Here is a 24,206-nt window from a genome sequence, read left to right as displayed (position 1 = left end):
CCCAGGATCTAGTCATTATAATAAGAGGATACAGAATATTTCCTTTACGCATCATTACTTACATTACCTTTTTGCAATGCTTTGCCCAGTTAAGTTAGGCAGAATATAATCTATGTGCTATTTTCTTGATTGCTGGATGTCAAGTCACAGTATCTTTCTTTTCAGGCCATGGGATTCAGCTAGACAGGAAATTTTAACGCTCAGACTTTCATGGATTAAAAAAGTCCAGACAAATGTCATCTTAATAAAACTGAGACGATCAGGCAAAAATAAAACCGACAAGTGCAGTCTCGCTCTGCAGCAGCTTTTATTAAGCAGCATGTTTATCACTGGATGGAATCATACCATACATGTATAGTGACAGTTAAATAAAAGGCGTAAATGTAACATGAAATGGAACATGTTTGTTTATTTAAAAAAAAAAAAAAAAATTATTTACAGAAATTCAAGATTAAAAAAAAAAAAAAAAAAGAGACATCATGGTGTCTCTCTCTCGCTTGCTCGCTCGCTCGCTCACACACACACACACACACACACACACACACACGATCGCTCGCTCACACACAATCACTTCCCCATCGCACTTAGAATGTTAGCCTGTGGAGGAGGAAATAGAATATTTTAATTTTACAAACATGAAGTACAAACAAAGCGGTCAATTTTATTTTGTTACGGTGTTTTATGCTTACTCTTACCTTGATAAAAGATGAAAAACGTTTATCTGTAATGCCTTCAATTTTCTTTAAATCTTCCACCTAGTAAGAGGACAACAGTCAGAACAATAGTAGAATAGCTCATCATGAACTGATTTCTCAGCTGCATGCTTCAAACTATTTATGTTAACCTTTAGCTTTTTATCTCTACCTGTGTGAAATCTCCATTGATTTCCCTCCAGCCCAGGATAAGTTTAGCCTTCTTGTCACCAATGAGTTGCAGACTCTTCAGCTCTTTGAGCGAGCCTGAGTTGAGTGTCTGAAGAATCTTTTTCTTAGACTGGTCTAATAAAGACGAGTCTAACCTTGACTCCCAGTTTGCCTCTTCCTCACAGACTGGTTCCAGACCGCTGTTCTCCTTACCCTCTGAGATCTGGACGAAGAACAAATGGACAAAGAAAATTAAAGAAACCATAATAATTGCACAAAATAATTGACTACCTGCAATTTTTTTTAAATGTAAAATTGTAAGCAGGGTAAAATCAATCACACAAGCCTAGGGATTAGCATGTAACATTAAAAATATGTCGGCTCTTCAATAAAACAAGGTGGTTGGCTTGCTGGTTTTAATTAGTCAACTTAATACATTTAATACTAGCATTTCCACCATTTCAGGTTTAAGGGGAGTCAGGGAGGGTGTAATGTCAGCTGCATAGTCAGGAACTGCAGCAGCAAGCGCAAAAACTCAGTCTGATGGTAGATTAAGTGATTCTGCAGTAATGCACAGTAAACACACACATGAAATAACACTACGCTGTTGATATAATCCTTTTACAAATTGGTTGTAAGCCCTGGTCCCCGGTCCACTCCTGAGTGTGCCCGTGCGAGGTTGGACGAGAACACATAAGACTGGCAGGGCTTCCAGGTAGCGCCAGTTAATATTGGAGAGTTCAAACCACCTGCGCAAATCATTCCATTCAAGTGTGGAATTAACCTGACTGTTACTTCTGCACTGCACAGTAAGGTGGATAAAAAGCAGGGTCACTTTGTGGCACCACGGGCGTGGTCAAGCATCGGCAGTGGACGGAGAGTGCAGGGTTAAACCAGCAGGCAATGCATGATTGTTCCCACCTGTGGTTTATTACTGGCAGCCTACTTATGTGTGTTTTTCCTCTCAGCAGGGGCAGTGTGCCAGAGAGAGATGGCACTGACTAAGCCAACACAAACACACTCGCCTCGAAGGAGCTGTGAGTGGAGTTTGTCTGTTTTTTTTTTTTTTTTTAGATGTAGTATATGGAAGCACTCACGGGTGAAATAAAGAACAGAAGAATAAAACTAGCATGAAGCCCTTTTTCCGAGTTCTCCTACACACACACACACGCACAGTGTTCTAAACACTTGCGATCTTGCTGTTGTACTGAATACCAGCCATGCTGATATGCTGATATTCAGTACCACAGCATCCACAGCATGATTGCTCGTGCAATATTGCTTAATTATATTGGGCAGAAAAGACTGCTCTTACAGCACATTTCTGAGTGATAACTTGCATTAGTATACTCCAATGTTAAACTGCAGAACTCCCATACAAAATGTGTAAAGGGAGGCAGGTCCAGTAATACAGTACAATATTATAATCAGAGTAAACTCCACTGATATCATGGCAACGTTATATGGCATAGGGACAATAAAATAGATATCACACAAGTCTACGCTATCGCATTCATTTTTCAACCAGTGAACCTTTTCTACTCCTACAAAGTCTCTGGTAATACTGAAAAAACATGTTTTATCTCTTCATAACCTAAATGTTAAGTGCAACTGGGGAAGAACCTATAACTAAATCCATTAATTGATTATTTATGAAAACACAACAAGGAAGAACATATGTAAAAAAAAAAAAAAATTCTGACCTCTGTCTTGGTGCGTTTTTTCTTCTTGTCAATAGTTTGAGATGGCTTACAGACCACAGCACAATCCTGCAGGGGCTGCACCTGCGACACTGGGCATACGAAGGACAAAGAAGAGTATATAAAGGATATTTAAAATGGCAACTCACTCCCAAATAATTGATTTATGTGGATTATCTGGTTTTGAAGTAAATAATATGTTACAAACAAGTGCAAGTTTAATAAATAAATCTTAAATGTATGAAAAAAAAATGGTATAGTATAGAAATGAGGAATGTAGAACTATTTCCTTTTTTACCTCATGAAGAGCTTTTTTCATAAAAGACAAAAAGGCTGACTAAGTGTTAAATTACCACTGAATGCTATATTCCTTTGCTGAACTTATCTTCTGTACTACCACCACCTGCTGTACTACCCAAATGTTCCCGTTATTTTAGTTATTTTACAGCCCTTACTTAAATCTTTGCTGTCATGCATGCATGTCCAATACCTTCTGAGGTCTCCTGCAGTCTACCCAAAATAATTTACTGTTCTGCATTATAGAACATTTTGTTGGTTAAGGTAAATATTGCAAAAAATTTGCATTTCCTTTTTTTGGACAATTAACATACATTTTTCAAGGAACCTTCAGTTTAAATTTTAGTATAGTCCTAATTACCACTACCTGTGGATCTTACCCTGTAATGGGGTGACAATTGCCTGCTGTTTCCTGGGTCTTGCTGAAACGGACTGTTTCCGCTGGAGGGGGGGCAGATCTGTTTTGAAGAGAGATATGCTGCTTGGTGTTTCCTCCCTTTCATCTTTCATTCCACTCTGGCCTCCTGTTAGTTTGTTCAACATCTCTGCCTTCTCCTCCAGCTCCTTTTGCTTCTCCTTCAACCTCTGTAAAGGATAGGTTTCAGAGAGGGCACCTTTGAGTAATACAGAACCAGAGCTTTATCAAAATGACTATAATGCATAAAGGAATATTTATTATTCAGCAACCTGTATCTCTTTGCGGGACTGGGCAACTGTTTTGAGCAACTTGAGCCTCTCTCTCTCGGGGGTGCCCAACATCAATTTCTCCAGAGCCATAAGTCTATCCAAAACTGAGGAATCCACTGGGCTGAAAGACCAGGTTACAGACACGGAACTTTGCTGTAGTCATAGTAATAATAATAATAATAATAATAATAATAATAAGCTTTAATACACGCAATACAATGTAGCTCACCACTGTGGGACTTTATCAGTACACCCATGTAATTTAGGGTGTACGTAAATGTCACATGCTCGTGTTTTCACAAGGAAGAAACCGATTCAACTGTTCTCCAATTACAGCTCACCTTGATGCAGTCTGACCATTTGCAGATGCAAAAATGCCACACATTTGGTGGGTCCAGACTTACACTGTTCTTATAACTACATTTCTTTCCTATTTGTTTCTCTGTAGTTAGTGAATAATTTATAGTATTTCTAGTGACTCTGCTATAAGCTAAATAAATAATTGAAAGACAACAGATAACTGAAAATCAGTTCAGCTAAGGTCTGCCAGGCCTTTTATTACAACCCTTAAAAATCAAACTAGCCATTTTCCAACTGTTTCATCCAAACCTTTACATACAGAAATTATTCAAGACTGATACAGCCACAGATAAACATGTCTTCCCCAATAATGAGCCAAAAGGTACAAAGAACCGCTGGTTTTCGCTATGGGGATACATTGTTTTAAGCACCAGCTACCAAATCATGGCCTACCACACAAGGCCAGGACCTGTTTAAAGTGCTAAACAAACATCAAAATTAAACATCATTGGCCACAGACAAGACCACACTGGCCATATTTTTCATAACAGGACAGCATGGTCTTTTAATACACACATTTATCATGATGCTAGTGCATCTGTTTGTTAAGTCTTGGTCTTATGGTTTATCAGATCTGCTTTTGAGAAGTGTCCAAAACAAACTAAAACTATGGAATATGAAATGCCTTTCAGAACAGTGGAAAGATTTTTGGTTTGTCCAAGAAACGAGGGACAGATTTTTACCCTCATGTTCAAATTTTATGTACACATTCTAATGAAACTCTGCTCCCTGGAATCCTAAAAGGTTAACTATAGGTGTACTCTGTTTATAACATAGTTGTTACAATACAATATCTCCGTTTATTGCCAATTGCTCTCTATGCTGGTGTTGGCCCTTAAACCCACACTGATCTAGACAACATACCTATGGGGGTGTGTGAGTGGGGGTGATTGCTGCTCCACTTTCTTGCCTTCCTTCAGCCTCTTATTCTGGGGTTCTCCAGATCCCCCAGCATCTTGCTCCTCTCTAGACCTCTTTCCTGCAGCTGAAAGAAAAGATCCACATATCTATCAAATAAATGCTTTCAACGAGCTACACAAACCGAGCCCAAAGGATTGAAGATGCTCACCATTCGTTGGGGCCATCACGGTCTCTCTGACAAATGGCCTGTTGATGATTTGTTTGGATTTGGCGGCAAAGTTGAGGGCAGTGAATGTATCAAAATAGTACTTATATTCAGGGGCAATGTTTGTGATCATGACTGAATGAGCTGAACCACCTAACGAGTCCTGTAAAAGACGGGTGAGCTTGCTATCCCTGTAGGGCACACGCCCCCCAGTCCCTGTGTTTAGACAGTCCACAACCTTGCTGAGGGTGAACAGAGACAAGTTTATGGCACCGCTTTCTTTCAAGCGGATGCCTTGGTTTCCTGTGCGTCGGTTGTCCTCAGAGCCAGCAAGGTCCACAAGATATAACTTCCCCGTCTGCTGTCGGTGAGGAGGAACACGCTGACATTTCACCACCTGAGGTAATAAATACAGACGATAGTATGATGACATACAGAACTTGTGACTGATCCAAAGGGTTACCAAAAATAAATTCCAACAGGAATGGGTAAGCGTTATTTCTCCTGCTCATCTTATTATAAATCATTACTAGCTTTCATTCATAACTACCTGAAAATTCATGGTATTAAATATACAAGTCGTCATCACAGTTTTGGGTAATACAATAGCTTCTTACAACTTGGTATTTCAAGATTTACAACATTTAATGCCACATCACTGAAGCAATGCAAATACTAAATACTTTCATTATGAGCATTCTGTTTTATTAAGGACAGAGGTGGTGTGATCTCGAACAGTAAGGTAAGCCGGCAACAAGATTGACCTGCCAATCAACAATCAGTGTTTGGATGAACGTTTTTGTGATTGGTGTGTGACAGATGCTCATTGCCAAGCTAATCAAACAGCTGATTGGATATTTCTTTGTACCATCAACTCGGGGTGGTAGTTACAACCATCGGCTTGGATAAGCAAGTTGCAAACCATTGATAAGGCAAGCCTATGAAAGTATAAACTTTTTTTTTTTTTTGTTATGGAGTAATTCTTACAATTGCAATAGCAAACAGAGAAAAGATGTAACTAATGTAGCCTATTTTACAACTAAAGAAATTAAGTTACGTTGTCAAGCGAAGCTAGTTAGTTGACGTTACATAAAGATATCTCGACTGAACTAATGTTAGTTATTGGTATCATGCTTGGTAGCTAAACTTTCACACGTAACGTCTTTTCTGATTAAATGAAACACTGGTCAAAGTGCTTTTTCCATATTTAAAAACAAAACAAAAAACAGAAAAACAAACAAAAACAAAAAAAACGCTGTTCTACAGAGTAGTTCAGACCGCCCCAAAAGAAGCTCAGTGCACACAGTCTACTCCACAGGATTATTATATATAAGAGGTGCAGACCGCTTCAAACTGACAAACGGGCTGACTGATGTTCACCTGGATGTCTGCTGTCAGGTGGCCATTGCTGGACCTCAGCCTGGGATGTTGGACTACAAAACATTTATTAGAAGATTTTACAGGGCTAACAAAGCTGGGATAGTGAATTGTTCAAAAGAGAGCTAAGAGTGATATTTGCAGTTGAAATAAATCAAGAAATTCTCTGTCTGTCTCCTTTCTGTCTTTTGGTTGCATTTTCAAAATAATTACATATGTATTTCAGCATGTTTATTTTGTGTACAAGTTAAGATAATCCACATATATTTTCATTAAATCACAAACATGTTATTTGGTGAAATGAATACTTTTAACTATAAGTACAATAAGTGTTGCCAGGTTTCTTTTAGAAATATGGTAAGGATAATGCTTGAAAACTGTGTGTGTGTGTGTGTGTGTGTGTGTGTGTGTGTGTTGGGGGGAGGCTACGTCTGAAAAGAATGTTTTGATGGCATTATGTAAGCTAGTATAGCGTAATGGAAACACTAAATATTTCAGTTTCCCTGATCACAGTGTACCATACTGGTTAGCAATATGGAGAAGAGCAAGACAGGTACTAGCATATTCAGAAGTACCTGCTTAACAGGTGTTTTCACCCTAATTTTCCCCAGCAGGCACACGAAGAGCCAGTGAGGTTTTTTTTTTGCAGGGAGAACACTAATTTCAGCACCAGCTACCAAATCATGGTCTACCACACCGAGACCACAACCTGTTAAGATGCTTTAAGTAAAAAGGGACATGCAGCTACAGGAGGCAGGACTGATGACGATACCTTGATGAGGAGGATTGCATGACTGCGGCTGGAGCGCTGGTTTAGTTTGGTGGAGGCTGTGGTGCGGTTCAGACTGGCTGGCACGAAGTGGGTGTGAAAATCAGAGAAAGACGAGAGGGAAGTGTGAGTCAAGCCTGGAATGATGATGTTTTTATCCTTGTCCTCACGGATTGGCAGATCCTGAGAATTAGGGGATAAAAGGTCCAAAACCTGCAAACACAGAACAGACTTCAGCAGTCCAAACCACAAAAAATACACAACATACTTTTCACACAGCAGCACTAGCACACATGATGTTTAAACCAATAATTCCTTGGGAATGACAGGATTATTTATATGTACGTAATGTACTGGGAGCGGGGTAATCAGTTGTCTCATATCAGCCAAGTTAAGTGCAACGGGAGAATTAAAGCCATAGAATGCTTAGCTGTCGACCTTTACCGATTTTGTTAGGGTGTTTCTGCACTTGTTTTCTTTCCCCAGGACCAATGCACCAAGATTTCTGTAGACTTGTATCTCCAGCCCACAACAGTCTAGGGTTTGCTAAGGGCTTCAGACTACTTCTGATGACAATGTCCTGCCCTAAACGAGCCTAGGTACAAACTGTGGTATCAGGCCACAGAAAGATGACACCACAGCCATTTTATATCGGCTCACACTTTGTTTGAGTTTGCAAATTAAAGTTAGGATAGAAAAATGTGATCAATACCAAGTAAAATTAACTACTACCTGAGGCAAATTTTCCTTTAAATTAAATTTCTTTTAACACATACTCATGTACTTTCCCATTCAAGTGAGAAATTGCAACTGGGCAAATTCACCTTTTTGATTTGACCAGTACTGGGGAGACAGAGTCTAAATTAATAAATCAATCAGTCAGTCTGATTCATACAACAGCTTACATTTCTTATTTATTTATATTATGGGAAACTGGACTGACTACAGTTCATCAGAAACTGCTGCATATGGGTACAAACTGAAACAGCTACAGTGAGTGAGAGTGAGTAAGTTTTTGTGGCAGGTATGATCATAATTTACAGGAAAGTGGAAGTAAAAATATAGCTATAAATCAAGGAATCTGTAATACGTGGCAGTATTACCTTTTCATTGTAGATTTCTAAATATGACATGCCTACAGAGAACTCCCATTCATCCTGGTCTTTCACTTGAGTGCGCACCAGATGGAAAACCTCACGAACAGCTCTGGGGATCACGCCCGGCTGCTCCTGACTGCCCAGCATTGTGTGGGTTTTTCCTATAGAGAAAACGATCAAAAAATGGTCACTAATGAGCTGACACAGTACATAACTGGAAAATTCACAGTGAGAAACACCAAACAAAATCATATGAACAAATAAAATAAGATTGAAGGGATGTCCAAAAAAAACAAAAAACAAACAAACCTACTAACAAACATGGGTAGATAATCAGAGAATGTAGATGTGCTCTGTTCTTTACACGTCAGAAAGAGTAGAAATATTAGTTAATATAATATACTTTTGATGCTGTCAATCTTTATAGTGTCTACACTGCAAGGAACCAAGTCCAATAAATTTCTTTGGACTGCTCTTGCATAACCACATGGGCTGCTGCAGTAACAATGTGGCTGCAACTGATAGTATGGAGCAGGCAAGCAATATCTTATAATAACTTAGATTACGCTTTCTACACAAGCTAATGTCCAGTCACTCTTCTGTACTTAGGAAGGTCTATGTTAAGGTGCTCGCATCTCCAAACGTGCCTTCCTTCTGGTTTTTACCCCATGCTGTCTTTCTTGATTTCTTAAATAAGTAAATAATTTCACAAATAAAATTAAGTCACATCCGTACAACCATGACTTATATTCTAAAGGAAAAGTGAGAATTGTCTGGCTGTCCACTGTATCCTTTCAGATCAGATTTCAAAAATAACATTTTTGAATTTCAGTTTTTTTTTTTTTTTTGCTTTCTCTGCTGAATAGTTTCTGTAATAGAGTGGATGTTTATAAATGTACAATCTTTGAATAATCTTCATCAACTAAGGCCTATTGTGTCTCTAACAGAGTACCTGGTTAGAACCATAACAAAGATGACCATTAGATTGTCCACCATATTAAAGTCCAATCTCTTTTTACACAGAAGTCAAGGCACTAATATTCCTGATGCCATTTAGGTATTGGCAGTTTGCGAATCTCTTCAGATCCTACTCACGGATCACTGGCACTAAAGAACTAACAAATCTCAATTTGTTTAGCATTATGATGCTGTATTAAATACTGGATGATTTTTTAACAATGTGTCATACAACAGTTTTATCTCTACATATCAGCTTCTACGCTTTTATGTCACCAGTTCAATGGTTGGGACGTTGGAGGAAGAAAGGGAAAAAAAATACAGTACTCTGGGCTATAAAGAACAGTGTAGAGCTTTTCAGTAACGAATCTGCGTATCGTACCGGCTCCAGTGGGTCCATAAGCGAAGACGCTGGCATTCTGGCCGTTAAGAATGTGGGGGATAATGGGCTTCACCGAAGACAAGAACACTTCCTGTTGAGTGGTCTGCTCTCCATGGAACACGTCAAACCTACACAAAGCACAAGGGCGTAATAAAGTGAGAACACCAAATGCTGAGATTGAGAATGCTCAACATCCAGACAATCAGCAAAGACTGAATATAAACTGTTTTCTCCCCAAATGTCCCCAGCAGGCACAGTAAGAGCCAGTGGCTGAATTACAGGGAGAAACCTTGATCTCAGCACCAGCTACCAAATCAGGGTCTACCACACACAGACCGAGACCTGTTAAGATGCTTCGAGTAATAACAACAAAGAGGACAAATCCTTAAATAATTAAAGGACAATTGTTTGTAGGGAGAGTAAAAACGAATAAAATGCCCAACTAACTGATACTGTAGAGTCTCAGTGGCGTTTCTCCAGTTGACTATCTCTAGAGTTTGAGGTCCAAGTCCTCGGACACAGGGCCCTTCGCTTTTCTCGTCTTGCTTGTCCATGTAGGGCCGCAGCCGCACCGCCACTCGAACCCTGGCGGTCCGTTTAGACCCAGCGGCATCATTCACGGCAACACGCTGTGCCATTTCTAACAGAGAAACAGAAATAGATCAGCAATTTATACCACCTATGTTTAGAGCATAGTTCATTAATTTCCGAAACAGCTAGTTAGTTTGCTACCACAGCTAACCAACTAGCTGGGAAACTCTTTAACTCATTGTAACGTTAGATACCATGTTACATGTAGGTAGTTTTCTGGTTCCACAATAAATAATTAAGTGTTAACTAACGTTTGTTAGTGTTAACCAAATGTTGTCTTGCTGCCCAAAGTTACACGGGCTTCTGTTTGTTATGTTAGCTACTAGAAGCCATCGAACAAGCAATATATCTACCAACTAATTTGAGATTTAACCCTATAATGTTACACCTAATGTGCCGCTAAGGCCATTAAGCAGCAGCTTTTACACTTCATACAGCACACGACATGCACAATGCACATGCACTAAACCATTCAGAACTGTACCACAGCTCCACATAAATTAACGTCTATCTGCAGTGTGATATTTTTAGCTAAGCTAGCTAGCTAAGTTTTTTTTTCCTGGACGTTTCTAAGTACAACACCGAGACTTGAGGCGATTTAAAACAAACTTACCGCTTGTCCAGCCCAACTACGTTTAAACGATCTTAAGGGAAACCAGTTAAACCTATTATTTTGTTAATTTATCAGATGAGAGAATTTGTCCTCCATAAGCTTAATAAGTGATTTCTATTGCGCGCGCGCGCGTGTCCCCGAACAACAGCTATTTTCAAATGTAGAGTCTCCGCCCACTTACTGAGCAACGGACCAATCCGCTACCGACTAACCCGCATGCTCATTTCCTTCAGCGGTACTATGGGGGTTAATGGGGATCCATCTGCAGAGCCGGAGCGCCCTCTGCAGTTTTACATGGGCAATGTCACTTTTCCCCTTTTCTTTTCCCCCTCCTTCTACCATATTATACGAATTGTGTACTTTATTATTATTATTATTATTAGTAGTAGTAGTAGTAGTAGTAGTAGTAGTAGTATTGTTGTTGTTGTCATTATTATTATTATTATTATTATTATTATTATTATTATTATAATTATTATTATTATTATTATCACGACTAATATTATTATCATGATTATTATGTTTTGTCTTATTTTAATTCCACTATATAGAGAGGAACAGAATCAGATACCTCAGGAGCTGTGGACTGAGTGCAATACTTATTTAATTGTTGACTGACTATTGCTTTTTTTTTTTCTCTCATGGATTATTTGTACTATCTGTCGGTCTGTCCTTCTGTTTACTTCATAGTCTTTCCCTGTAAGTAAGACAAAATTAGTAGTGTTACAATTTATTTACAATATTTAATATTTACAATGATAAAATAACAAGCTATACTAGTTGTGTAAAACTGGATTTGGTTAGTGACTGTTAAAAATAGTTAAATAGGCAATAAGGATTTGCATAAATTTTTCTAAAAACTTAAGGTTTAAAACAACAAAACCATATTAGACATTACACATATGAATAGTGGAGCACTACAACAGCACATTTTACTGGAAAATTATTATTATTATTATTATTATTATTATATATTTTTTAAATCTCTTTAATTTCCAAGAAATGCAAAAAACTGAAAGATCAGTATGAAATGTCCCACATAAGCACAAATACATCTTCATGCATACACAAACAAAAAATGCATAAAAGTACTTAAAATGGTTTAGGAGAATACCCTATCTGGGGTTAAAACATAGATTTATGTGATCTTTTATGCATCACTCTCCCTCTGACTCAGGATGGGCTTCTTCATAGTTCCAGCTGTGCTTCGAACAGAAAAATTTTATGAGGACAAAGTTGTTTATGAGGAAAAAAGACATGCAATAGCATGCAGGTATAACATCAACATTAACTGCATTAAACAGTATTTTAAAATCATTACATAAGTTGTCTTTGACTGAAAATCTTGGATAACCATGAAAAAGCAAGCCCACCCAAGGCCAAGACCATTAACAACAGGGTGGTTTACAGGTGAGGAAACCTGTAAAAAATGTTTAAATTTATTGCTCATTTATCCCTGCATCTTTTAGCCTCTAGTTTTTACAATTATCTTTTGTGTGTTGACACATCTTGCTACTTTTGAACCCTAAGCCTTTGTGTTTTTGAGATTATATTTGAGATGTACATTTTCTGGCCTGTGGTGTCACTTAAGAGTCTGTCACTGACTTAATGACTATAGAAAAGCTCTGTGTTTGTACCAATTTGTGCCTTTATATGTTTACATTGCACACAGTTTATAAACATCAACATTTATTTTGGTCCTAGCCTAACACAGATTGGTGTTTGATAAGTGAAGGCTCCTAGGAATGGAGAAAATGACTAAAGTTGAATAAAGTGAACAGAGTTACAGTGATTTTTTTAATTGTAGCGCCCCCTATGGGCAGAATTTGATGAAACCTGGTGTCCGTCCTCAGAATGTCCTTTTGTCTATGTGGATCAAGCTTCATTAAGTTTGGACATTGCCTTGAGCAGATATAGGTCAATTCATAAAAATGAGAGTTGCCTGACCAATTAATTTGCTAATATCTTTGCAACGTTTTGACGAATCAAAATTCTTTTGATAACTTTTTGTCATGTGGATCTGTGGATTATGCATATTTCATGCAAATCGGACAAACTGCCTAGGAGGAGTTCAAAAAAGTAGATTTTTCAAAAAATTCGGTGATATTGGGCATGACTCACGGATTCAGAGGAAAAAAGAATTTTGATTCTGGGCCTTACGGGTCCATAGTTATGAACCACAATGCAAATGTGCTTATTATAGTGCCATCTAGTGTCTGATGGATGTGTGTCGATGCGTCTGAGTAGTGGGTGGGATTTCTGACCCTCCCACCAAGTTTGGTGTCTCTATGTAGTAAAATTAGAAATGTGGTAATAATGTGGCAGTAGGTTAGAGAGACCATGTGAGCTAAACCTGGTCGCCTACGTCATGCTTAACTGCAATATTCTTCAGGGCATGTTTAGTATCAACTTAATCCATATTTCATGAGGAACAATGGTGATGTTATAAATATCATAGAAGTTTGGGAAATAACAGTTACAGTATATGTTGCAATATACCACACACCTTCCACACACCTACACCCACATACATACCGGCGCCATCTGGCCTGCATGGAACCTTTTGCCTTTGTTCCCTCCAACTCATTCTCAGGAACTTAATTAACATACAACTTCAAGGGCGAGATAGCTGGCTGGGGGTCCACCCTGCCATAAAACACATTGTCTCTCTTCCATTTGGTACTCTTGTCATTATATATTTCAAAGAGGCTCACAGGTATAAAAAGATAGGCTTTGTACCATTCATTAAGCTTTTACCATCACACGTCCTATGTCCGTGACACTGTCCTTCGACTTTGTAAGTTCTCCTTGTTTCTATTTTCTAAATATTGTTCATTTGTGATTTTGTATAAGAAATTCATGTTACTTTATCTCTAAATACTCAGTAGTTCTTTTGTAAGAAAGTAAGATGTATTAAGAGTGCATGACTTGAATGATTTGTATGTTTATAAGAAATAGTGTCCTAGCTAAAGTTTTATTAGGTTAGACACGTTTGAAAGCAACCTCTGACAAGCTAAGATAAAAGGCTAATACTTGCACGTTTAAAGTAAACCTCTGCCAAGTAAATAGGAAAGGCCTAGGCTTGCATGTCGATAGAAACCTCTGAGCTAACAATAATTGTTTAATAAATAGGCTATATAAAATCTTCTGACATATGAACATCACTTTATAATGAAAGCTTAGCATGGAGCTGTCAGATTAAATACAATCGATACACTGAGATATTACACTTCTAGCATTAGCTAACAGATTATTCTTTGCAATCTGTTACATCTTAACAGGTATTATAAATTGGAGTCAGATAATTAATTAAATGTATTGGAGTCAGATATTTAAGTCATAAAGTTAAAACACGTATTTAACCTTTGGCTGCACCTATTTCCTCCATGGTTATAGGAGAGTAGCAGACTAAGATAATAACCCTTTATATTTTAGCCCTATATCTACAACTTACAGTCTCTGACGCCTAGACACTTTTAAGAGAGAAAAAGAATAATAACAATAATAATAAGAAAATCAGTACAACTACAATAGGGTTCCAGCACTTCGTGTTTGGACCCCTAAATATGGCTACTGTCCATGAATACAGGTTTGGCGGGTGAGAGGTGACCCAGAAGATATGTACAGCTGTTTGAAATGCATATGTTTGTCTGTTCTCTAAATGAAATAAACTGATGACATATGGAAAAGTGTACTATGTCCTTTTAATATTAAGTGGTATATAACAAACAATTGAACAAAAAAAAAAAGACAAGGAAAGTCAATGAAATTACCAATAAGAACAGTGAGTGAGAGGATATCACACATAAACACATCTACAAACACAAATCTACATTAACTGGCAATTAGATTATGTGTGTAAAATATTGGAAAAAGTTTGTGTGTGCACATGCCCATTCTCAGTCTTTTCAAAATAGAAGGCCTGGGTCAAAGTCAGTCTGTGACATTTCCCCCTCCAGCAGTGCAATTTTGAGACCCAGTTCTGTAAAGCACTTCAAAATCGAAAGGTTGGATGGCCAGAAACCACCTAGTAATTTGGACATTGGTGTCTCTCATCCAGCATAACCAGGCCAGGGCCCAATTGTCAGTCTGTAGCCGAAACTTACGTCCCAGTAAGTAATACCGCAAGGAGTCCAATGCCCACTTAACAGCAAGGCACTCGTTCTCCATTGTTGAGTACTTCATTTCATGGGGAAGGAGCTTCCTGCTGATACAGGCCATGGGCCTATGTTTCCCTTTTTCACTTTGCAACAGTACAGGATCAATGCCCTATTCTGAAGCATCAGTCTGTACTGTAGAAGGTTGCTCAAAGTCAGGACTCTGGAGTACTGGATCTTTGCATAATGAGTCCTTCAAGTCCTGGAAGGCTCTTTCACAGTCCGTTGTCCAATTTACTTTGTTGGGCTAGCACTTTTTAATCAAGTCTGTCAAGACAACTGCCCGTTTACATGTATTGAGTTTACATCTTGGCCAGGGCACACGGCAGATTGTTAGACCAGCAGGCATAATCCTTTGTAACACCTACTTATGGTGTCCCAGGCGTTCTTCCCAACTCTGGATGAAGATAATAATATCATCTAGGTAGGCAGCAGCGAATGCCTCTGTCCCCCGGAGGATCTCGTTCATCATTCTTTGAAACATTGCTGGAGTCCCATGAAGTCCAAAGGGAAGCATCTGGAACTGATAATGTCCAAATGGAGTCCTAAAGGCCGTAAGCTCCTTGCATTCTGGCCTCAGCAGAACTTGCTAATACCCCTTGCACAGGTCTAGCGTGCTGATGGTTCTATCACTAGGTCAGGTGATCTAGGCTCAGTTCATTCTTGCCTTGGCGACCAGGGATGTATTGCTCTTTGACTTCGTCCTCCTCTCCTACTGCTTTTACAAACATGGTGTTGTCGGCCACCGTGTCTGTTACACTTTGCACAGGTTCTGCTGATTGTGCCTGGGCATGTCATTTCTTGAGCATGTTGATTATGGAAGGTTTGGAGTGGCTGGTTTTTGGAGGGAATCTCAATTTCATAGGCTACCAGTCCCACTTTTTTCTTGACTTGATAGGGGCCCTGCCACTTCGCCAACAACTTGTTCTCTGATGTTAGTAACAGCAACGGGACCTCCTCACCAGGTTCAAAGCTCTGTGTAGTAGATCGTAGTAGATTCTTTTGGGCAAGGGCAGTGGTCTTTTGGAGTTACTCTCTCCTTTTGAGGACATAGATAAGATGTTTTGCTTACTAGGTCTGACTGTGTCCTCTCAGCTCTCTTTCAGGACATCTCTTTCAGAATCCTGTTGAGGTCTGTGTTACCTCTTGGTAGGCAAACAAGAGGAATGGCAACCGTTTGTCCCAGTCCTTTCCTGTTTTGGAGAAAAATTATTAAATTGTTAAAATGATTAAATTGTTTAACTAAACCATCAGTCTGCAGGTGGTAACGGGTGGTTCACACTCTCTTAACCCCTAACAGCTGGTATACCTGGTGTAGTGTACATCTCATAAAGTTGGGACCTTGGTCTGTGAGGACATCTATGTCTATATCTAAGTATGCCTACTTCTGAGAAGAATTTCATGAGTGCTGTGGGTTTTTGTTTGGCAGTGGCCTGTCTAAGTGGAAATGCCTCTGGATACCTCGTTGCATGGTCACATATGACTAAAATGAATGTATTCCCTGCCTGGCTTCTCTCCAATGGGCCAACAATATCCACACTAATTATCTCAAAGAATTGTGTCAACAACTGGTAGTGGTATAAGCAGAGAATAAGTAGGTGTGCAACCAACAGTGAGCTGACACTCAGGGCATGCCTTGCAATACACTTTTATATCACTGTGTATTTCTGGCCAGTAAAACCTCTTAGCAATCCCCAAGAATGTTTTCATAAACTCCAAATTGCCTGCCCAGGAGATGGAGTGTCCCAGTGTTAACACTTTCCCCCTCTGTGTCTTGGGTACCACCAACTGCGTGCCTACCTCCTTAATTTCTCTGTACAGGAGTCCATGTCTCAGCACAGAAGACCCATTTAACAATGTAGGAATCCCTTCCTTCTCCTCAGTCTACCTAAAACAGTCCACGAAGGTGGGATCTTCTTGTTGGAGCTGTACTAGTTTATTTGGAATGACAGTGTCTGTCTCACTCAAATCAGATTCCTCTGCAGGTGCTTCAGCTGGTTCTGAGGTCCCCAATAACTTTTCCACCCACTCTCTATGCTGCTGCATCCTGACTTCCTCAGTAGGTCTGTATTCTCCAAGCAATTCTTCTGAGTAAAAAAAAGCATCATCTGCAGAGCTTCAACAGTTTCTGATGGTGGTGTGATTGGTACCTTCTGCTTAACCTGGGCCCTCGTCACCACTCCACACCATGCACCAGCTTGGCCAACACTGGTAGATCTGTGCCTAACAGAACAGGATATGGCAGATTTTGGGCCGCTCCAACTGTCAACAGATATGGCTGGTTATGCACCTCAATATGCACACAACAAACAGTCACAGTTTCTTCCACACTCCAGCTATATCTGGGTACATATCTGGCTTGTATCAAAGTACGTGCCCAGGCTGTGTCAAGAGCTAAAAGTGATTTGCCATTCAACAAAATTGTGATAACCGGCTCTGTGTCATGTTTAGGAGAAGATGACTACGCTGGCCTTGGAACATAACAGAGACTAGTTGTCTTGGGCTTTTTCAGTGGACAGCCTGGTCTAGTGTGTCCTGGCTCTCCGCAATTAATACACACAACAGGTGCTGTCGGTTTAGGGTGTGTGGGCTTCAGGATGTTAACATGGGTTTGAGAGTTTGAACTCAGCCCAGACCCCTCAGACTTACCCGTAGCAAATAGCAGAATGCCAGCATAATGTAAGTTCCCTGGGCCCCTCCTTGCAGCAATGTAGGCCTCTACCAGGTTAGCAGCTTGCGCCGCATTGGTTGGATTACGTTCCTTAACTCAGGTCCTCACTTCTGGGTACAACACCTGCGGATATTGCTCGAGCATGATAACCTCTATAATGTGTTCTTTACTATTTTGGCTGAACTGGACCCTCTTGCAGAGCAAGTCCTTGTTTAATGTTAAGCCATGTTTAAAGCCATGTTTAAAGTTCTCATAAAACTAATCTGTCGGGGTGCTCAAAGAATGAAACCCCAGCCGGTATGTCTCAATTCCGATCTCATACTTCCTCCATATGGCTTGTTTAAACTGATCATAGTCCTGTGTTTGGGAAGGGTTCATGGTTGGCCCAGGTTCCCCTTGGTCACTGGTAGACACCTGTCAGTCTTTAAAAAGTGGTCAAGAAATGTTCAATGTCAACAGTGTCCCCAAGCCTCGCCAGACATGGTTCCTGGTCTAACCTCCTTGGCAGTGGACCACTTGAAGCTGTAGCTCTAATTTGGTTACACTCCAGATCCAGTTGTATTTGGGCAACCTGGGGGCTGAGTACTTTGTAGTGCTGCTCTTGCCTTGCGGTCTCTCTTTTCTGATGTTCATCCCACTGTTGGTACTGCATGAAGGACTCGAACATCTGTGTGAGGGTTGCAATTGCAGGTTCCCCTCCATCAGCGGAAACCTTAACCGGTGGCACACTCTCTCCTAAGGTACCTCCTACTGCACCTTGGTCCTCCTCCTGCAACAGACCTTCCTCAGGCTGACTCCTTGTTTTAGGAGGCATGTCAGCAAAGAAAAAAGAAAACTTGACCGGTACGGAATCCCACTTCTGATGCCACTTGTTAGGTTGTACCAGCAGTCAAAGGCGTAAATAAAGTTTCGCAGTCAAAAGGGCACAGCTGAGAGCATCTTTATTCCCATAGTGCAAAAAGGGTGGTTCTCCAGTGGTGTGCAAAAATATATACATTGGCAAGATTTGAAAGAAAAGTTCAAAAACAATACACAAAAATAAGTAAATGAATAAATCATAGTTAATTACAAGATTAAATGTACTGTACAGACCCAAAAATACAACTGTAATATTTAAAAAAAAAAAAAATCTCCACCCACATCTCTCACCACAGCTCACTCTACTTTCCCTCCCTGAAATTCTTCTTCTTCTTTGGGTTTTTTGGTGGTTGGCAAACAAACCTTTGGTGCATTTCCGCCACCTACTGTGATGGAGTGCGGAGCATCGATGTTGAGGAAAAGAAAGGGGGGTAAACCCCCTCCCCAAAAAACAAACAAACAAACAAACAAAAAAAACCCCGCTCATATACTAAATTCTTTTAGTCAGAACTGTGGAGTGGATGCAGCAATGAGAGAATGCTTTTAAATCGTCTAACAGAGCCTTAGAAACTACTGAAGTATTCCTTAGCAAGGTCTGTAGTGTTAAGCCACTTAAACCTAAGGACTTAACTTGTTTTGCAAGCAGGGCTCTTTCACTATTATATCCGATACACTGTAAAAGCACATGCTCCACCATCTCCGGAAGTCCACATTTGTTACACAAGCCAGTATCATGTTTACCAATGATTTTTAGTGTTTGATTTAGTGTAGTGTGCCCTATTCGGAGACGTGAAATAAAAGTATCATCCCTCCTATTGCCACAAACTGCTCTCTCATGCCCTACTACCTTTTGGATACTATACAGATGTATTCCCTTACCCTCCTTATCTCAAATTTCTTACCCTTTACTGCTTTACCATTTACCCTTGCTTAATGGTATACCTATATCTATTTCTGGATGCTTTAAAGCTTTCTTGGACATATCATCTGCTTCTTCATTACCTTCTACCCCATGTGAGCTGGTACGCATAAAAAATTATTATTATTCCTTGTTTATGTAAACTGTATAGAGTCTGAAGAATTTCTAGTAGTATGTCTTGATATAGGTTTCCCATTCATTAAACCTATACGACTAGAAAAAGAATCTGAACAGATCACTACATTTAATGGCTGAATCTCTTCCACCCACTGAAGTGACAACTGAATTGCAATCATTTCTGATGTGTAAACTGATGTATGATTTGAAGTTCTTTTGTGTATCTTTCGTTCACTACTTTTCCTTTATTGTCAGCATTTAAGCTACCCCATAATGTGCTCTGTGCATTAAAATCTCCACACCACACCACCCTATAATTTCCCTCACCCCCAATCTTTCCTAATAACTCATAACTTAATCTCTCACATGGATTATAGAAATTAATTACTTATACTCTTATATGCTGCGTCACAACCAATATCTCCACCACCACTGCTTCACACTCTGTGTTCGCATCCACAACGCTGAACCAAGGGCGTAGATTTGCTCATGGCATTGGTGGGGACCTAAGATTCTAAACACCCCCCCCCCACCCCCCCCCGCCCTATTATCCTGTTGTTTTGACCAGGCACTTGATAGCTGTGCATCTATTGGAGCTGCTTCTTGAGCACAAACTGTGACTGCATGATGATGGGATTGAGAATTCTGATGGCGTTCTTTCTAGAGCATTTTTCCAGTTAGTAAACCCTTTGGAGGAGAAAACAGGTTCTGCCTTTTTTGACATAGTACTTTTATGTATAGCATATGTCTTCACACAGTTAAAACAGAGAATCCCCTTCACTGCAGGGCTATAATGCAGCCATGGATAGTCTTTATACCACCTCTCCTGAAAATGGAGGACCCTACAGGACAGTGTTTGAACTGGGATGTGTTTGGGGTTAGGCTGGTTTGGCTTATTTTCAATGAGCTCCTGAAAATCTCCACTTATACACTGTTCTTCCTCACTCTCATTGCTCCTCTCCCTGTTGCTCACAACAGATGTACCGGTTTCCTTAGAGATAGATCACATCATACAATTAGTCCCACCCCTCATTTTAAATAGATTACATACATTTCCCTATATTTAAACCATAACGATATACTTAATGAACCTCACCTTTGACCCATTGTTTTCAATGGAGCAAATAATGTTGTTAGTTAAAACTGTGCACTACTCCTTATTGTGCTGCTATGCACATGCTTGACAACAGCGCTAAAGTTTAGAATTCTGACGCATCCCAAATCATGTCGGCGCCAGTGGGCATTAGCTCGCCTTTAACATTTATCACGATGCTAGTAGTCCATTGTATCAAAATAGCATTCAGATTCACCTGTGCCCATGCTTCGCTTTCTGAGCTACAACAAGGCTGAGCTGCCTCTGTCACCTGTTAAATGAGACATTCCATATATACAGTCACACAGCTTCACATACAGCCTATCAGGTCACATTCATCATTCACCTGTGACCCTGTCTCTCCATCGCTGTCTGAGCTATTTGTTGGTTCGGTCACCTGACAAAATGGGATAGCCTATGCATGTCAATTAGAATCGTGCAGACGATTAGCCTGTTACACTATATGGTGTGCACCAAAACCCAACGATGTCATTAACGTTATTAAGTTGAACAAATTTCATTAGCGGACTTGACTATAAGTGACTTACAGGTTTCTTTACAAAATAGCTCCTTATATCGACCTTCTTTCTTTTGGCTGCCATCTCTTCGATATCTACGCTACTGTCTCAGTCTGTCGCGCTGCCAACCAAACGTATTGTCACGTGACAGCAAGGTAAGGCACAGCCAATCACATTGCATGTGTTCCTGATAACCCAATCAGAATCAAAATATCAAGGACTTTTGCAACGATAGGAAGATATCTATTGGTAGGACGCCAGAAAGGAACCGAATTTAACCCTTCCTTTTGCACCCAGTGAGAATCTGGTTTTTGGAGGGTATAAAATTATTGGTGGGGACAATTTAGTAATCGCTGAACATTGGTGGGGACGCGTCCCTTGCGTCCATGCTAAAACTACGCCCTTGCGCTGAACCCTATTCCTAGTTTAATAAAAGTTATCACCCCACCCCGCTTTTCTGTCCCTATTTACTGCTGTATATCCTTGCACCACATAATTCAAGTGAGGCTTAAGCCATGACTCCTGAACACATATTTGTGGTTTATCATCCAAATCATCTATAAATATCTTGAATTCCAATACATTTGCAATTAAACTTCTGGCGTTCCACTGAATTATTATGAACACCATTATGAACCACCCCCTGTCGCCTGTCTGTCTGTACCTTTAGTATTTCATTTATTTGATCCACTGTTATTCCCTCAACATCCAAACATTTCCCTGCTGCCCTTATAATTATTCTAATCCTTTCAGACCTACTTTCCATTTGTGCTGAACAATTTACCACTTCTGCCATGAATGCAATGAATCAAACTTTATCTACTATCAGTGAGGTTTCGTTCACTTTACAGTGATTACTTCTACTCTCCATCTCTGGAATGCCACTTTCCTTTTGTTCTTTCTGCTGAACTGTCCTCCGAACACTTTTGCTTGCTTCTGCATATGTCCCTGCATATGACCCTGCATATGTCCCTCCAAAAAATTTTTATTTTTAATTTCCTCAGCCTCCTTTCTGACCTGCCATCCACCATATTCAGCACTGTGCTCCCCTTCACAGTTGCAACATTTCAGACTCACTCCATGCCCACATTTACCATATTCATGCTCTCCACCACATCTAGCGCAACGCTGTTTCCCTTTACAAACAGCTGCCACATGCCCAAACTTTTGACATTTGAAACATCTTATCGGTGGTGGTATATATGCAGAGACAGCATAATTTACGTAACCAAGGAATGCTCTATTGGGCATTCTTTCCTCATCAAAATGTATAACTGAAAGACTATATGTCTTCTCCTTTTCCTTGGTCACCTTCAGTTGTTTCACACTGATCAGCTCAGCCCCTGATAGATTCTTTTTCACGTAAATTTAGCTTTTCATGTTTCTCATTCCACTCTAGTACCGTCTCAAGGACCTGTACGAGCTATTCTGCTTGCAGGCCCTTGAGGTGTGAAAGAGACTGCAACAAACCCAGACGATCTTGCAAAGAGGAGGCTAAACGACACACATGCAACAAGGGCTTGTGAGGGTTTACCCGTACATGGCAAGAAGATGACTGAGGGCTGTACACTGTGGATTAACAGTCCATCGCCTTAACCTCTTGTCGACCTAGGTCACCCGTATGACCTTACATCCCCATTACATCCCAGAACACACTGGATTTGCAGTCCATCGCCTTAACCTCTCGGCCACCTCGTACAGCGCTTCCAGCATTCAACACAGATTATGAAGGGAAGTTTATTTTTTCTTTTCCTGAGCAAACTGGATGGCTGCTTCTCTTGTTCATTGTATGCATGTCTTGAGGCATGCAGTGTCTTGTCATAGAAATTGAAGGGAGCAGATGCGGAGAGACGGCCCAAAGGTCACAGAGAACGGGACAGAGAACGGGACACAGTTCAAAGAGAACGGGACAGAGAATGGGACAATTCCTCGGCCACGCTACCACGAGGGCTTGTGAGGGTTTACCTGTTCATGGTAAGAAGGTGACTGAGTCATTCCGCCAGACAACAAGGAAGCCTGGCATGGGCACGACAAACGGGCTAACGTGCCTTCCGCTCAACCCGCTCCACAGGAGACACTTAACCAAAGATTGCGAAAGATTGGCCTAGGCTTAAGACCCCATGGTCAACTGTCACATCTGTAGTGTTTGCGGCAGGAGCTCCTCTGCTTCTGACCAAAAAGAAAAGCCTTCTGGCAGCAGCGGGATTCAAACCCACACCTCCGAAGAGACTGGAGCCTTAATCCAGCACCTTAGACCACTCAGCCACACTACCCACATGTGGGGCTTGCGCTAGGCCTACCAAGTCATGAAAGAGAGCTGCTCTCCCACAGGGGCTGTGCACAGTGGATTGGCAGTCTGTCACCTAAACCTCTTGTTGACATAGCTCACGCATGTGAACTTACATTCCAGTCTGTGGAGAAGAAGCAGGTTAAGATGTAGGTTCTTTGCCACTGTCGTCTGGACTGAGGACTGTTTTGACATACCTCCAGCAACTTAAGAGCCTTACAGCAGCTGTGGCCAACCAGCACAGAAATGCAGCCCACAGTTGCGAAACACGCAGCCACAGTGCTAGCTTTTCACGTTTCTCTATCCACTCTAGTACCGTCTCCAGGACCTGTATGAGCCATTTCGCTCTCAGGCCCTGGAGGTGTGAAAGAGACTGCAACAAAACCAGATGATCTTGCAAGGAGGAGGCTAAATGACACATGCACGACGAGGGGAGGATTCAAACCCACACATGCAGAGCACAATGGATTAGCAGTCCATCACCTTAACCTCTCGGCCACCTCGTCTGGAGTGAGCGGCGCTCAACACAAATTATGAAAAGATTATGAAACAGTCATCAAACTAGATGTCTGCTTCTCTAATTAATTGTATGCGTGTCTGGAGGCATGTGCCGTGCTGTGATATAAATTGAAGGGTGCCCGTGTGGCAAGACAGCCCAAAGTTGACAGAGAACAGGACAATTCCATAGTCGAGTGGACCCAATCCAATGCTTGGGCCGTTGGATTCCACTACCTACTGAGTGCCCAGATTAACGAGGGAACTTTCTTTGCAAAAGGCAACTTTTTGAGTGTGCATGTTTCCCTTACCAAATGCATTTAAGCAAGGTC

General features: G+C 40.5%; 1 protein-coding gene and 2 non-coding genes across 4 annotated transcripts; all 3 read right to left on the bottom strand.

The window, feature by feature from the left end:
• Positions 1 to 478: 478 nt before the first annotated feature.
• Positions 479 to 10,955, bottom strand: kif22 (kinesin family member 22). Of its 2 annotated transcripts, none has more exons than XM_026914642.3 (13): positions 10,760 to 10,955; positions 10,003 to 10,195; positions 9,556 to 9,683; positions 8,223 to 8,377; positions 7,123 to 7,332; positions 4,977 to 5,370; positions 4,772 to 4,892; positions 3,548 to 3,668; positions 3,241 to 3,445; positions 2,567 to 2,655; positions 865 to 1,086; positions 696 to 755; positions 479 to 597 (listed from the first exon to the last, which is right to left on the bottom strand). In XM_026914642.3, exons 2-13 carry the CDS (start codon positions 10,191 to 10,193, stop codon positions 568 to 570), a joined length of 1,926 nt encoding a protein of 641 aa, XP_026770443.1. In that variant the 5' UTR covers positions 10,194 to 10,195; positions 10,760 to 10,955; the 3' UTR covers positions 479 to 567. The 2 variants fall into 2 exon arrangements, with proteins under 2 accessions (XP_026770443.1, XP_053094782.1); XM_053238807.1 differs by lacking the exon at positions 10,760 to 10,955 and adding an exon at positions 10,398 to 10,681.
• A 12,328-nt stretch (positions 10,956 to 23,283) lies between these two features.
• Positions 23,284 to 23,365, bottom strand: trnal-aag (transfer RNA leucine (anticodon AAG)). Its single transcript has one exon. It is a non-coding gene; the product is annotated as a tRNA-Leu (tRNA).
• Positions 23,366 to 23,803: 438 nt separating this feature from the next.
• trnas-gcu (transfer RNA serine (anticodon GCU)) lies at positions 23,804 to 23,885 on the bottom strand. Its single transcript has one exon. It is a non-coding gene; the product is annotated as a tRNA-Ser (tRNA).
• Positions 23,886 to 24,206: the final 321 nt, after the last annotated feature.

The sequence above is a fragment of the Pangasianodon hypophthalmus genome, chromosome 12, assembly GCF_027358585.1.
Source record: "Pangasianodon hypophthalmus isolate fPanHyp1 chromosome 12, fPanHyp1.pri, whole genome shotgun sequence".
Classification (NCBI taxonomy): Eukaryota; Metazoa; Chordata; class Actinopteri; order Siluriformes; family Pangasiidae; genus Pangasianodon; species Pangasianodon hypophthalmus.
The sequence above is the reverse complement of the archived record's forward strand: the minus strand, read 5'-3'. Positions and strand labels throughout refer to the sequence as shown.